A 15,132-nucleotide genomic window follows, 5' to 3' on the forward strand; every position below is an offset into this window, starting at 1 on the left:
AAGAAAGCCATGGTAATTTGGTGGTGGAAAAGCAGTTCAGTTGTGCGTGATAGCTCTTCTGGGCAATAAAAAAAGTCTAGATTGTGTTTACCTCTAGACCAAGTGGCCTAGGTTCAAGTTCTACCTGCCCCAGAGGTGTGGATTAGCATCTCTGAACAGGTCCATCAGAAAATATCTAGATCGCTTTAAGGGTTGAATGGCACCGTGTTCGTGTAACTACTTCTGGTCCTGAAAGCCTGGGTAAAGCGCCACCTGCTCTCGAAGCATGTCATAACCCATTTGAACAGATTGCTTCAAAGCATCTATCTGGATTGCGTTGTGGCTTTCCTCCAATGGCTTAGCTGCGAGGATTGGAGGACTATAGTGTGTCACAAAATAAATTAAGTTGTCTTGAGGAGGGCTCCTGTGAAACAGTGATCGTGTCCCTACTTTTGAGCCAGGAAGCGTAAATTCAAGTCCCAGCAGCTCCAAAGGTGTAATAACATCTCTGACAGGTTGATTAGTTGCATTGAAAGCTGATTAAATAATGTATTAGATTTGTGTTGAGCTTTTGTGGTGCAGTGGCAAAATCCCTACCTTTGAAACAGGAGGCCTGGGTTCATGCACCATTTGTTCCAAAGGGGAAAGCTAATAATCGTGATCCAAACTCAGCGAATGTTTTCAATAGGAACCATCAGCTGATTAATGAGTTGACATGCACGAAATCTTCTTTGCTCTTTTGTCAACACATTCACCCTTAAGTCAGACACAAAAAAATCTGTTTTGAATAATGTTTCTTTTATGTTTGAACTTAACAATCAAACGCATTGAAGGAATTTATTTTTTGTTCTCTAGTTTGTGAGAACATTCATTTAAAATAAAATCTTCCGATTTTGTTACGGAGTGCAGGCATTTATTTTTCTTTTGTTAACATTTTTGTTTGACTGACCCAGTTCGAACTGAGTACAACAGATCATCAAACGGAAGTTGAATGTGTTCTCTTGAGCTGCATTGAAAGCTGATTAAATAATGTATTTTGATTCATGTGTCTTTAATTTTCTGCTTCCCTAATTAAGAGTACACTTGGCGTATTTGGAACTGAATGCAATTAAGTGATCTTTAACTTTCTGTAGTATTTTAGTATTTGGTGGTGGTATTAAAGTGAAGGTGCCCAAATAAGTATCGCGAGGGAGTTCTAACAATATTTGGACTAACCATCATCTGCGCAGTTAATATATAAATTCAACTTTAAAATATTAGTAAAGCTTTCTCATATTTATTAAGTTTCCATGTTCTAACGAATGTCACTGTATATTGTATTAGGTCAACTTGTTCTGGATCATTTTGAAACTAAGTTGATAACACTTAGTTCTGATGAGAAAAAGCCTGTTGGACACCAGGGAGTGAGTCATATCCCAATCAAATTCAGATCACAAAACTTTTTTAAGAACCACTTGAAAGTGAGAATCTCGGTAAATTAAATCTTTAGAGATATCTGGGATAACTTAAAAGAAAAATAATTTTTAGTATGGATGTGTCTTTTTCAAAGTCTACAATTGTTGTCTATTCCTGATGAAGGGCTTATGTCCAAAACATCGAGTCTCCTGCTCCTTGGATGCTGCCTGACCTGCTGTGCTTTTCCAGCACCACCTTTTTTGACTTGGAATTGTTGCCTATTCCTAATTAATCCTGAAAGCCAGTGATGGCTTTTACACTGAAACACTGCAGTCCTGAAATTAACTTGCTCGCAAAGTGTAATGAGGGCAGTTAAGATTTTTGACACTTGCACTGTGGAGATTATTTAACTTGATAAGGATTGATTCAATCTTAGGAAATCCATTTTATCCATTTTCTGAATTGCCTTGTGTGAGGTATTGAGTCAAGTGTGTAATGCTGGAAAAGCACAGTCGGTCAGGCAACATCTGAGGAGCAGGAGAATCGACGTTTCGGGCAGAAGCCCTTCATCAGGAATCTGCTTTATGGCAGAGGGGATGACCTCGAGACGGGGGGGTGGAATGAGAGAGGGACTCACTTAAGATCCTTGTAGAGAGAGGAGGAGAACTTCTTCAAGGTAGGCATCCTTGGAAGAGGCTTCACAGTAAGGTTAAAAGCAACTGATAGAAAGTGAGGACTGCAGATGTTGGCAATCAGAGTTGAGAGCGTGGTGCTGGAAAAGTATCCGACGAGGAGGAGAATTCAGGCATAAGCCCTTCATCAGGAATCTTGTTTTGTGAGGTATTGCTGATTTCAATTTAAATGATCATTTAGTGAATTATGGTTACCTGGATTTGAGTTCCAGATGGGATCTAATTAAAGATTTTTAATCAGTAAGGCAAGTTATGGGGATATGCAGGAAAGTGAAGATGAGGATGATTAGATCAGCCATGACCTCATTCAATGGTGGAGCACACTAACTTGGCCAAATGGTCTACTTCTGCTCCTTAATGGGTTTGGTTGCTACTTATATAAAATAATTGAAATCTATGAACAACAGTCATAATGTAGGAAGATAAGCATTTGTAATAAAGACAAAAGACCTGATGTTTATTTTCAATATGTTGCTATTTCAGATTTCCAAGAATTTACAGTTTTTTTGCTTTTTAAGGTTGGAGATGGATAATCTTGGATAAATAGTCTCTTAAATGAATAACTATATCAAGCCTTGCAGAAATTAAGAAATGTCTCCCTTCAGAATGCAACAAGAGCTGATGTTGATTTATATCTCACACTAATTCTGAGAGTGACTTTATTTGAGAGTTTAAGATCAATCTTGCAACTAGAAATACTTGGTAATTAAATGGATGTTTTGTCTGACACAGAAATCTAATGGATTTAGCAATGTAACTGAATTGTTTTAGTTAAAAATCAGTTTGGATGAGGACCCAATTTTCTCCTCTTTTGCCCACTATTCCCTATAACCACCACCAAATGTAAGCTTACCCATGCTTTTGATGGAATTTGAATAAATCCCCATCCAACCATATAGTTTGAAATGGGATGAAATTAAGAGCTCATCAATGAGGGCATGACAATGTGTATAAGAGTGCAGATTTGCACTGAATCACTAAAGCACTGCTATAGGTAGCCAGAACACATTCCTTTGTTTAAAACTCCCATTACTGAAGATAAAAAATGTAATATTGCTATTTGTGGGATCTCTTGTTGTTTTTGTATTTTCCTACATTATGACAGTGACAATGTTTTGTAAGAGTGGACAAAGTGTAAAGCTGGAAAAAACACAGCATGTCAAGCATCATCAGAAGAGATTTCAGGTCAGAACGTTTCATGCTTTGTGGGCAGTGAAGACAATGGAGATTTCTTGAGGTCATCAAAGGCACTATGTCATGCAACTGCCTCCCTAATTTGTTCATTGTAATAAAGGTATGACAGCAATATTTTTGTCTCAAGCATTTTTTTTTTGTCAGCATCTGCTCAGTGGTAGCACTCTCACCCCCAAAATCTGAAGCTTTTGTTCATTCAAGTTCCATCCAGATTTGAGCCTGAAATCTTGATTGTCATGCAAAAGTTGCTGCACTGTCAGAGATATCATCTACCAAATCATGTATTGAAACAAACCTAGTGGACCCAAGCAGTTGAAAGTAAAAGTTTATCATGATTGAGATCACATCAGGAGAAATACCAAGGAATGCAGCATTAAGCAATGTGACTTAAGTGGCGTTTGAAATCACAATTATCCATTCACATTACACTTTCACATCTGCTTGAATATATTAACAGCCAGAGAAACACACCGTACCCTTTATTGCAATCACATTCACTAACACACTTTAGCACTCACCTTGGCGTAATGTCAGAGTAAGGAGCCATCCATTTAAGACAGAAATGAGGAGGAGTTTCTTCTCTCAGAGGCTGGTGATCCTGAGGAATCCTTTCTACAGAGGGCTGTAAAGGCTGGGTCATTAACTATGTTTATGACTGAGATAGATTTTCAATCATTAAGAAAATCAGGGGTGATAAGCAGAAGGCAGGTGCAATGACAAGCTCTATATAAATGAATATGAAATTACAGAATTGTAGAATCCCTACAGTGCAGAATGAGGCCATTCAGCCCATTGTTAGTACTGGTTTTCTGCAGAAGCCTGGTGTCAACCCCAGCCCCACCTTTCTCGTATTCTGACAAATTCCTCTGCTTCAGACAATGATTGAATTCTTCAACTGCCATGATTTAATCGCCACTAAAGTTTAAGGTGGGACATTCCAAAATGCCAACCACTGACTGTTTTAAAAAAAGTCTTTGTCATATATTCACAGCTTCTTTCATCAATCATCTTAAATCTGTGTCACTTTATTCTTGATCCTTCCAATAATGTAGTTTCTCCCTGGGTCCTCTGTAGATACTCCTTATGATTTAGTACACCCCATTAAAATCTGTTCCCAATCCTAACTTCTCCATGGAGACTACCCCAGCTTCTGCAGTCTATTCTCAACTTTGGTACCAATCACCTTAATCTTTTCTGCACCCTCTCCAACATGTACATATTCTTCTTTAAGTGTGTTACCTGGAACTTGACACTACTTCACTTGTGACCAAATCATACCCTGTTTTATACAGGGTCACTATAGCTAGGAGGGTTGGTTAGCTTATTTGGCTAGATGTTTGGTTCATACTGTAAAGTATTGATAACAACATGGTCCAATTCCTGCACTGATTGAGGTTACCATGATTAGCTGTCCTTCTCAACCTTTCCCCCTCCACTGAGGCTTGTTAACCCTCCAGGAGAAAGTGAGGTCTGCAGATGCTGGAGATCAAAGTTGAAACTTTATTGCTGGAACAGCACAGCAGGTCAGGCAGCATCCAGGGAACAGGAGATTCAACGTTTTGGGCACAGGCCGTTCTTCAGCATTCCTGAAGAAGGGACTGTGCCCGAAACGTCGAATCTCCTGTTCCCTGGATGCTGCCTGACCTGCTGTGCTGTTCCAGCAATAAAGTTTCAACCTTGTTAACCCTCCAGGTTAAATTGCTTCCAGCTGACAGTCTCTCATGAGAAAGCAGTTCAATCGGAGAATGATAGTTTTACTTGTATTAAACCTTCCTTGATATTGTAACCTATACCACTATTTATATGGTCCAGGACTCTACTGTATTATTTTAAATAACACTCTCAGTCACTTAACCTATCTACATTCCTTGGTAGGCGCTTTATATCATCTTCACAACTAACTTTCCTACCTGCCTGTTGCATCATCAGCAATTTAGCAATCATACCTTCCATCCCTTCATCTATATCAATGATCAAGTTAGGTCCCAGCACTGATCCCTGTGGCATGACAGTCATGATGTCTTGCAAACCAGAAAATTACTCATTATTAAGTTTTCTGTTAGCTTGTTAATCTTTTACCCATGTTTATATATTCTCCTCATGCCAAGTGCTTTTAATTTTCACCAACTTTGTGACATCTAATCAAATGAATTCTAGAGATCTAAATACAGTACATCTACCAGTTCTACTTTATCGGCAGCATTTCACAATGTTAAAGAAATTCAGTAAATTGAAAGAGAAATCATGTTTAATCACAAAACTTTGAATTTTTCAAATTAAATATAATATCTACAACAACAGCTTTTAAATCCTTCCTCAGATAACTGTTTGTAGTTTGGTGCTTTCTGCCTATCTCCCCTTTTGCATAAAGGACTTATATTTCCCATCTGATTCTTTTGCAACCTATCTCAACTCCTGCCAGTGGAAACAGGTTCTCTCTCCTTATTCAATGCTCAGCCTGATCAAAAGTGTGGCGTTGGAAAAGCACAACCATTCATACAGCATTCAACGAGCTGGAGAGTTGATGTTTCAAGCATAAGCTATGGAGAGCTTATACTTGAAATGTTGCCTGTTCTGCTCCTTGGATGTTGCTTGACATGTTGTCTTTTTCCAGGATCACAGCTTTCGACTCAGATGTCCAGCATCTGCAGTCCTCACTTTGTCTTAGCTCAACCCTTGTGGTTCACCTTTCATTGGTCTCTTTAGGACATATTTGGGTCACTTCAGAATATAAAGGTAATCTGCTTGCAAGGTTGCATTTATAAGGCAAACTGTTTGGACACAGGGATCCAGCGCTGCTTATCATTACAGCTTCCTGACTGAAGTGTGGTAATTGCTGGACAGATTACAGATGGTCAAGCAAACTTTCTCTTAGTTCATCCAACATATTGTGTGCCGAAAGAATTGGCCTTTGAACTATTTTCCTGTTCTCTGCTGGCATTTATACCTCAACTACACCCAAACTTAGATTACTTCCCATTCTTGTCAGCTTCTTGACAATGCATGTCCATGTTCTTTGTGTTTAGATAAGTGTGTTATGCCCTAAACAAATGAAGGTATATGCTGCTTCCCTTTACTGCATGGGGATCTGTCAGTTGTTTGGCTGTTCGTTTGATAATATGTCTCTGCAGGTGATTTGCATCCCAATTGAGTCGTTAAAACATTAAAGATTATGGCCATGTTTTAAAGAAAGAAGATACAATAAGTCAGTTGCAGACAGAATTACAAAAGCAGGTTAATTTCCATCCTTTTAATGAGTAGAACAAATGCAACATCGCTTACAAAACTGAAGAACAAAAAGAAAATTCCTCAAAGTTCAATTCCATTGAAACAAAATGTATTAAGGCTTTAATAAAAAAAGAAACAATTAAAAGTATGTATTTTGTAGGTTATGGCTAACAATGAATTGAGAACACTCTGCCATGTGCAGGTCATGTCAGTATATTAGAGCATAGTAAGAAGGGACAGCAATAATTTCAGGCTTCATGGCAAACAGCAATTTATATTTTCACTCATCCGCACGACATAATAATACAGATGCTGAATGTATTTGTATTGATTTCTCTTTACCTGGTAGTATTTTACTGCTCCTCGGATGCTGCCAGAACTGCTGTGCTGATTTGACTGCTCCTCCGATGCTGCCTGAACTGCTGTGCTGTTCCAGCACCACTGATCCAGAATCCAGTTTACCAAAGTTGGCCACTTATTTAAACCTATTAAAATAAACAGGCTAATGCTTGTTTGAAAACAATGGACAAGAACTTCATACAAAAGAAAGTCTTATGTGAGTAAATTGTGAGCTAAGTTCAGATGGACATTCTCCAAAATGCAAGGTATTTACATGAATGCTTGCCTGTCTTTGCAGTGTGTCATGATTTCAAGGTGTTATTCACAACCACGAAGACCCAGTTGCAAATTGGTGGTGAATTGCTTCTGAAAATTACAAATCTTGTGCTCCGGATCTCCAACATGAAGAGGGACCATCTTCTCTTGTTCATAATGGGAAATAAGTTGAAGGAGTCCAATTATCTTACTGACTTCTCTGAAATTAGTTTTACAGCATTTCTGAAGGAAAGTTGCACTGTCAGAAATGCTTTTCTCTTTGGATAGGGCTTTAATGTAAGACCTCATCCCCATCTCAGGTAAATGTAAAATATTTTGAAAAAGACTATAAATCTTTAACTTAAGGCTTCTGGGCCAACATATCTCCTTCATGCTACATCATACACATATGCAAAAAGCAGATTATTGATCATTATCACATTGGTATTCGTGGAAGCTTGCTGTGTGTAAATTGGATCTGCATTTCCATCACCACAACAGTGATTAAAAATTAATTTAAAGCATTTATGAAAATTACTAAGTATATACTTTGTTATAGAAATTATCCTGAGATGTTGACAAATGCTATAGAAATGCAGAGTTTCTTTAATAAATGCAGGTCCCTTTCAGGAGTACAGTAATTGTGCAATTTACTGCTTGGCTGAGCATAAATGAGTGAGTTTGAACTGAGGTCTTTAAGACAACCAACTATTCTACAATCTGGCAACTGTTCGTCTTCAATGGGTGATGGACATAGAACATAGAACATAGAAGAATACAGCGCAGTACAGGCCCTTTGACCCTCAATGTTGCGCTGATCCAAGCCCACCTAACCTACACTAACCCACTATCCTCTATATGCCTATCCAATGCCCGCTTAAATGCCGATAAGGAGGGAGAGTCCACCACTGCTGCTGGCAGGGCATTCCATGAACTCACGACTCGCTGAGTAAAGAACCTACCCCTAACATCTGTCCTATACCTACCCCCACTTAATTTAAAGCTATGCACCCTCGTAATAGTGGAAAAAGGTTCTCATGGTCAACCCAATCTAAACCCCTAATCATCTTGTACACCTCTATCAATCACCCCTAAACCTTCTTTTCTCCAATGAAAACAACCCCAAGTGCCTCAGCCTTTCCTCACATGATCTTCCTACCATACCAGGCAACATCCTGGTAAACCTCCTCTGCACCCATTCCAGTGCCTCCACATCCTTCCTATAGTATGGCGACCAAAACTGCACACAATACTCCAGATGCGGCTGCACCAGAGTCTTATACAACTGCAACATGACCTCAGGACTCCGGAACTCAATTCCTCTACCAATAAAAGCCAGTACGCCATATGCCTTCTTCACCGCACTATTTACCTGGGTGGCAACTTTCAAAGATCTGTGTACATGGACACCAAGATCCCTCTGCTCATCCACACTACCAATATCCGACCATTAGCCCAGTACCCCAGCTTTTTGTTACTCTTACCAAGGTGAATCACCTCACACTTAGCTACATTGAACTCCATTTGCCACCTTTCTGCCCAGTTCTGCAGCTTATCTATATCCCGCTGTAACCTGCCACATCCTTCCTCACTGTCAACAACTCCTCCGACTTTCGTATCATCCGCAAACTTGCTCACCCAACCTTCTAGCCCCTCCTCCAGGTCATTTATAAAAAATGACAAACAGCAATGGTCCCAAAACAGATTCTTGCGGAACACCGCTAGTAACATGACTCCAAGATGAATCTTTACCATCAACTACTACCCTCTGTCTTCTTCCAGCCAGCCAATTCCTAATCCAAAACTCCAACTCACCCTCAATGCCATACCTCCGTATTTTTGAAGTAGCCTACCATGGGGAACCTTATCAAATGCCTTTCTAAAATCCATATACACCACATCTACCGCTTTCCCCTCGTCCACCTCCTTAGTCACCTTCTCAATAATTCAATAAGGTTTGTGAGACATGACCTGCCCTTCATAAAACCATGCTGACTATCCTTGATCACATTATTCTTATCCAGATGTTCATAAATCCTATCCCTTACAATTCTCTCTAAGATTTTGCCCACAACAGAAGTGAGACTCACCGGCCTATAGTTACTAGGGTTATCCCTACTCCCCTTCTTGAACAAGGGAACCACATTTGCTAGCCTCCAGTCTTCTGGCACTACTCCTGTAGACAACGAGGATATAAAAATCAAGGCCAATGACTCAGCAATCTCCTCCTTTGCTTCCCAGAGAATCCTAGGATAAATGCCATCAGGCCCAGGGGACTTATCTATTTTCACCCTTTACAGAATTTCTAACACCTCTTCCCTACATACCTCAAAGCCATTCATTCTACTTAACTGTGACTCAGTATTCACATCGGCAACAATGTCCTGTTCCTGAGTGAATACTGACGAAAAGTATTCATTCAGTGTCTCCCCAATCTCTTCAGCCTCCACACGCAACGTCCCACTACTATCCTTGACTGGACCTATTCCTACCCTAGTCATTCTTTTATTCCTGACATACCTATAGAAAGCCTTAGGGATTTCCCTAATCCTACCAACTAAGGACCTTTCATGTCCCCTCCTTGCTGCTCTTATCTCTCTCCAGGTCCTTTCTGGCTACCTTATAACTCTCAATCGCCCCAATTGAACCTTCATGCCTCATCTTTACATAGGCGACCCTCTTCCATTTAACAAGGGATTCCAATTCCTTATTAAACCACGGCTCCCTCACACGACCCTTTCCTCCCCTCCTGACAGGTACATACTTATCAAGCTCCACATATAAATTACGCTCTTGCCTTGAAGCCTACTTTTCTAAGCCACGCATCCTAAATCATGCCTCACCGCATCATAATTTCCCTGCCCCCAGCTATAACTCTTGCCCTGCAGTGCACACTTATCCCTCTCCATCACGAGAGTAAAACTCACCGAATTGTGGTCACTGTCCCCAAAGTGCTCACCTACCTCTAATTCTAGCACCTGGCCTGGTTTGTTACCCAGAACCAAATCCAGTGTGGCCTCACCTCTTGTTGGCCTATCTACATATTGTGTCAGGAAACCCTCCTGCACACATTGGACAAACACCGACCCATCTAACGAACTAGAGCTATAGCTTTCCCAATCAATATCAAGAAAGTTAAAGTCCCCCATAACAACCACCCTATTACTTTCACTCTTCTCCTGAATCATCCTCGCAATCCTTTTTTCTACGTTTCTAGGACTATTAGGAGCCCTGTAAAAAACTCCTACCAGGGTGACCTCACCTTTCCTATTCCTAACTTCAGCCCAAACTACCTCAGATGGCGAGTCTTCATCCATCGTCCTTTCCACCGCTGTAATATGATTTTTGACAAGCAATGCCACACCTCCCCTCTTTTACCCCCACCTCTGGCCCTACTAAAACATTTAAATCCTGGAACCTGCAACAGCCAATCCTGTCCCTATTCTACCCATGTCTCCGTAATAGCCAAAACATCGAAGTCCCAGGTACCAACCCACGCTGCAAGTTCACCTACCTTATTTCGTATACTTCTTGCATTGAAGTATACACACTTCAAGCCACTTTCCTGTTTACAGGCACCCTCCTCTGAGATTGACGCCATGTTCCTAACCTCCCTACACTCCAGGTCCTGCACCCTAAAGCTACAGTCTAGGTTCCCATGCCCCTGCAGAGTTAGTTTAAACCCCCCCCCCCTCCCCAAGAGCACTAGCAAATCTCCCGCCAAGGATACTGGTGCCCCTCAGGTTGAGGTGTAGACCATCCTGTTTATAGAGGTCCCACCTTCCCCAGAAATAACCCCAGTTATCCAAATTCCGGAATCCCTCCCTCCTGCACCATCCCTGTAGCCACGCATTTAACTGCAGCAAACTGTCCATTTCAGCTGGGTTTGTCTTCATATGTCTTCATATGTTGCACCTTTTGTGTGTCACAAGTGCCCCACGTTAAACTGGGGGTTGCTCAGTTGGAATGGATGGCCAGTTTTGCCGAATTGATTTTAACCTTACTGCGAATCCTCTTGCAAGGATGCCTCCCTTGAAGAAGTTCTCCTCCTCTCTCCACAAGAATCTCAGTGAGTCTCTCTCTCGCTGCAACCCCCAGGTCATCTCCTCTGCCCTGAAGCTCTTACTCTTTGCTACCTTCCCCCACCCTCCTCTTTTGACCTATCACCTCCATCCCCATCCCCATTCATCTATTGTACACTTTGCTACCTTCTCCCCAACCCCAACCCCCCATTTGTCTCTCCACCCTGAAGGCTCCCTGCCTCTATTCCCAATGAAGGGCTTTTGCCTGAAACATCGATTTTCCTGCTCCTTAGATGCTGCCTGACCTGCTGTACTTTTCCAGCACCAATCTGATCTAAACTCTGGTTTCCAGCATCTGCAGTCCTCACTTTTGCCTGGCCAGTTTATAATGCAGAGTGATGCCAAAAGCATGGGTTCAATTCCCACCCAACCTTCTGCCTCATCTGTGGTGTGGTGACCCTCTCAGTAGTGGGATTGTGGTATCTTTACCTTTTCCACGTAGCCTTCAAATATTGCAAATCTTTTTCCAGGCTGTAATCACTGGTTCATGAAGGCTGTACATGCAAGCCCATATGAGGTGTCACCATTTTCCTCCAAGCTTGATTAGTGACCTCCAGATGTGATGATGTCCAAAGTTTTCATATTGCACATGTAAACACCCTTGAAGCATACCTTTGTGTGTCTGACCGAATGCTGGCTCTGACTGATTGCCCAGTCCCAGTTCTTTCCCCTTACCAGAGATACTTGGGTATGCAGTTGTCTTCCAGCCTGTGAATGGGCCTGAACTAACAAGGCTATCTCTGCTTGATGAGTGTTAGCAAACTTGTAAGCTCTGTCCTGAGGACTGCCATATTTGTCACTTGTCCTGCCAGGATATACCCATTAGATATGGTAGACAACAAAGATGGAAACTGAAAGCTGTAAATATCCAATTGCAGCAAGGTGCTGAGAGCCCAAGCTTCATAAACCATCAGTTTAAAGTCTTAAGAGTTAACATGATGTTATCCCATGTGCTTTGGTTTGAGTTGTCCAAAGGCTGAAGCTGCTTTCCCAATGTATGTCTCATATCTTGCACCAAGGAACAGACTGTGTGTCATTGTAGATTTGAGGTAACAATATATGCTCGTCACTTCCATTGGAGTGTTATTTGGTGTAATAAGGGTTAACGATGCAACATCTGTCCCATGAATGTTTAAACTTGTGGAGAACAATTTTCAAAATGGGAAAGACAGCCTATGAGTATTTGCCGTTGAGTTTTCATGTGGCTGGTGTGGCATCATCAGTATAGATGAGATCTTTGATCAGTGTAACATGTTTTTGTCTTTGCTTTCAGTCTTAAAAGACCATAGAGATTGTCCTCTGACCTGGCATGCAAGTGGACTCCTTCATCTGAGGGGCAGAAAAAGTCAGGCGCTGGGAGAAGAAAATGATGGACCGCAGGCATGCATCGCTCCATTCTTCACTCTGACACTATTGGAAGTGGAACGATCTAACTGTATATTATGTCATGGAGAGCGCGGATGGGACTGAGGTGTTTTGGCGAACAGTCAATTTTTCCCAAAATCATGCAGAGTCCCACCCTGTGGATAATGTCAAATTCCTTAGTGAGATCTGTGAAAGTATGGAAAGAAGTATATTCTGTTCCCTGCACTTGTCTTTTGGCTGGCACAGGGGAAAGATTATGTCCAGAGCAGATCTGTCAGTAGAAAAGTCGCACTGCTCCTGATCTGTTAAAGAGACTTGTGCAAATGCCTTGTCTGTGATGTTAAGGAGTGAGATCCAGCTGTGGTTGTTGCTGTCTTTGCAGTTGTCTTTGTTTTAGATAGTATGACAACTTTTGCATCATGCACCTCCTCTAGGGACGGTTGAGTTGGAATCCAATGGGGTGCGAACAGCATCGTTTCAAATCCCATCACCAGCTGCAGTTACCATAAAGGATCCTCCTTCTCAACCTCTCCCATTACCTAAGGAATGATGGCCCTCAGGTTAAATCACCACCTGTTTTCCCTCTCTAATGAGAGAGCAACTCTATGGTCTGGTAAGCCTCTGGTGACTTGACTTGACTCCAGTCTGCTAACAACTCTCCCCTTTTTCAGCAGTTATAGATTAGTCAAGTGACATGCCAATTCTATTGGTGGCAACACATTTCTGAGGCTTGCAATGTTCATCTCAATAGCATGTAATGAGCAGAAATGTACATTCTGTGTCCTGAGGGTGGGATACATTCTTCATGAGCTTTAAAATGTTCCAGTTACTATCAATTTTCCTACAAAACTATGACATTCTATCATTCTCTCTAGATTCAGAGTTGGGTTTTGAGAGTTCGTGCAGCGGGTAAAGGTATTTTTTCACAATACCCATTTCAAATTGTCGTAAGTTGAATACAGAGTAAAACTCCATCTGTATTACCTCTTTGCCCATTTATACTAATCAACTATACTGAGGTTTCAGTTCCATGCAGAGTAGGACTTTTTCCATATTACCATGCAGAATATGCTCGGCCTTAGGCCTGTCATGGTTTAGATGTCACTCAAATGCTCCTTCTCTTGAATACTGCTAGGTCAGGTGTATTGTGGAATGATGACAGCACAGGAGGAGGCTGTTCGATTCAGTATGCCGATACTAGCTCATTCATAGAACAATCTTGTCTTCAGGTACCCACTAATCAGGGCAGGACTTATATACTTAATGGCAGGATCCTGGGAAGTATTGCCGAACAAAGAGACCTATGGGTGCAGGTGCACAGTTCTTTGAAAGTGGAGTCGCAGGTGGTGTTTGGCACTTTTGCCTTTTTTGGTCAGTGCATTGAGTTTAAGAGTTGGGATGCATGTTGCGGCTGTGCAGGACATTGGTTAGGCCATTTTTGGAATACTGCATTTAGTTCTGGTCTCCCAGCTATAGGAAAGATGTTGTTAAACTCGAAAAGGTTCAGAAATTATTTACAAGGATGCTGCCAGAGTTGGAGGGTTTGAGCTATTAGGGAGAGGCTGAATAGGCTGGGGCTATTTTCCCTGGAGTGTCGGAGGCTGAGGAGTGACCTTATAAAAGTTTATGAAATCATGAGGGGCATGGATAGAGTGAATAGTCATGGTATTTTTTGCAGGATGGGGGAGTCCAAAGCTTGAAGGTATAGCTTTAAGGTGAGATGGGAAGATTTAAAAGGAATGCAAGGGGCACTTTTTTCTCGCAGCGGGTGGTGCATGTATGGAACAAGCTGCCAGATGAAGTAGTGGAGGCCGGTACAGTTACAACATTTAAAAGATATCTGGATGAATAGGAAGGGTTTAGAGGGACATGGGCCAAATGCTGGCAAATAGGACTAGATCAAAGTAGGATACCTGGTCGGCATGGACAAGTTGGACTGAAGTGTCTGTTTCCGTGCTGTACAGCTCTGTGATTCTACTTCATTCAGAGTCAGATGCAAAGTAGGCTGCCAAACAACATGCTATAACTTCAACGCTCAGAAAGAAGCTCTTCATTGCAGTAGTGAAATGATTTCTCCTTTTTACCTAAATCATGTAGAGAGCACGACGAGAGCATTAGGCTCCAAACTCAGGTTGGTTGGAAATGAGATGGAATTTACTCTCAGAATCTTACAGCCAGCAGAGAGAGACTTTCATTTAGTGGATTTTGATTCAGGTTACTTTTAATCATGACATCATCCATAGTGCCAATCGATTTTTTTGGACACTCAGTATTTAGTATGATATTCCGTGCAGTACTGGGTAATGTTTATTCTAAGCTGCATGGGTTCACAGCTTCACAGAGCTCAGAAATGTACCAGGCAATGTAATCACCAGACTGTGTGCAAGGAATAAAATTAGAAGGAGCATTGGTATTGAAGGAGTGCTACTCTGCAGGAGGGAGGTTGTTCAGATGAAAATATGAGCTGGGCACATGATTTAGGTAAAAAGGAGAAATCATTTCACTACTGCAATGAAGAGCTTCTTTCTGAGCGTTGTGGGCGGCACGGTGGCACAGTGGTTAGCACTGCTGCCTCACAGCGCCAGAGACCCGGGTACAATTCC

General features: G+C 41.6%; 1 protein-coding gene across 5 annotated transcripts in view; it reads right to left on the bottom strand.

Moving 5' to 3' along the window:
* Positions 1-15,132, bottom strand: part of LOC148148906 (uncharacterized) — a 51,228-nt gene that overhangs the window by 15,924 nt on the left and 20,172 nt on the right. For 3 of the 5 annotated variants that reach the window (XM_087991095.1, XM_087991094.1, XM_087991093.1), the window contains exons 2-3: positions 6,831-6,973; positions 3,779-3,882 (exon numbers count right to left, since the gene is read on the bottom strand). In XM_087991095.1, the coding sequence (XP_087847221.1) occupies positions 3,779-3,882; positions 6,831-6,973 (247 nt within the window). Of the gene's footprint in view, positions 1-576; positions 736-3,778; positions 3,916-6,830; positions 6,974-7,101; positions 7,887-15,132 lie in introns of those variants that run through there. The other 2 variants (XR_015758345.1, XR_015758344.1) reach the window with 2 other exon arrangements.

This window comes from Chiloscyllium plagiosum, unplaced genomic scaffold (genome assembly GCF_037043375.1).
Source record: "Chiloscyllium plagiosum isolate Xiang-an unplaced genomic scaffold, Cpla_swu_hap1 HiC_scaffold_10, whole genome shotgun sequence".
Taxonomy (NCBI): Eukaryota; Metazoa; Chordata; class Chondrichthyes; order Orectolobiformes; family Hemiscylliidae; genus Chiloscyllium; species Chiloscyllium plagiosum.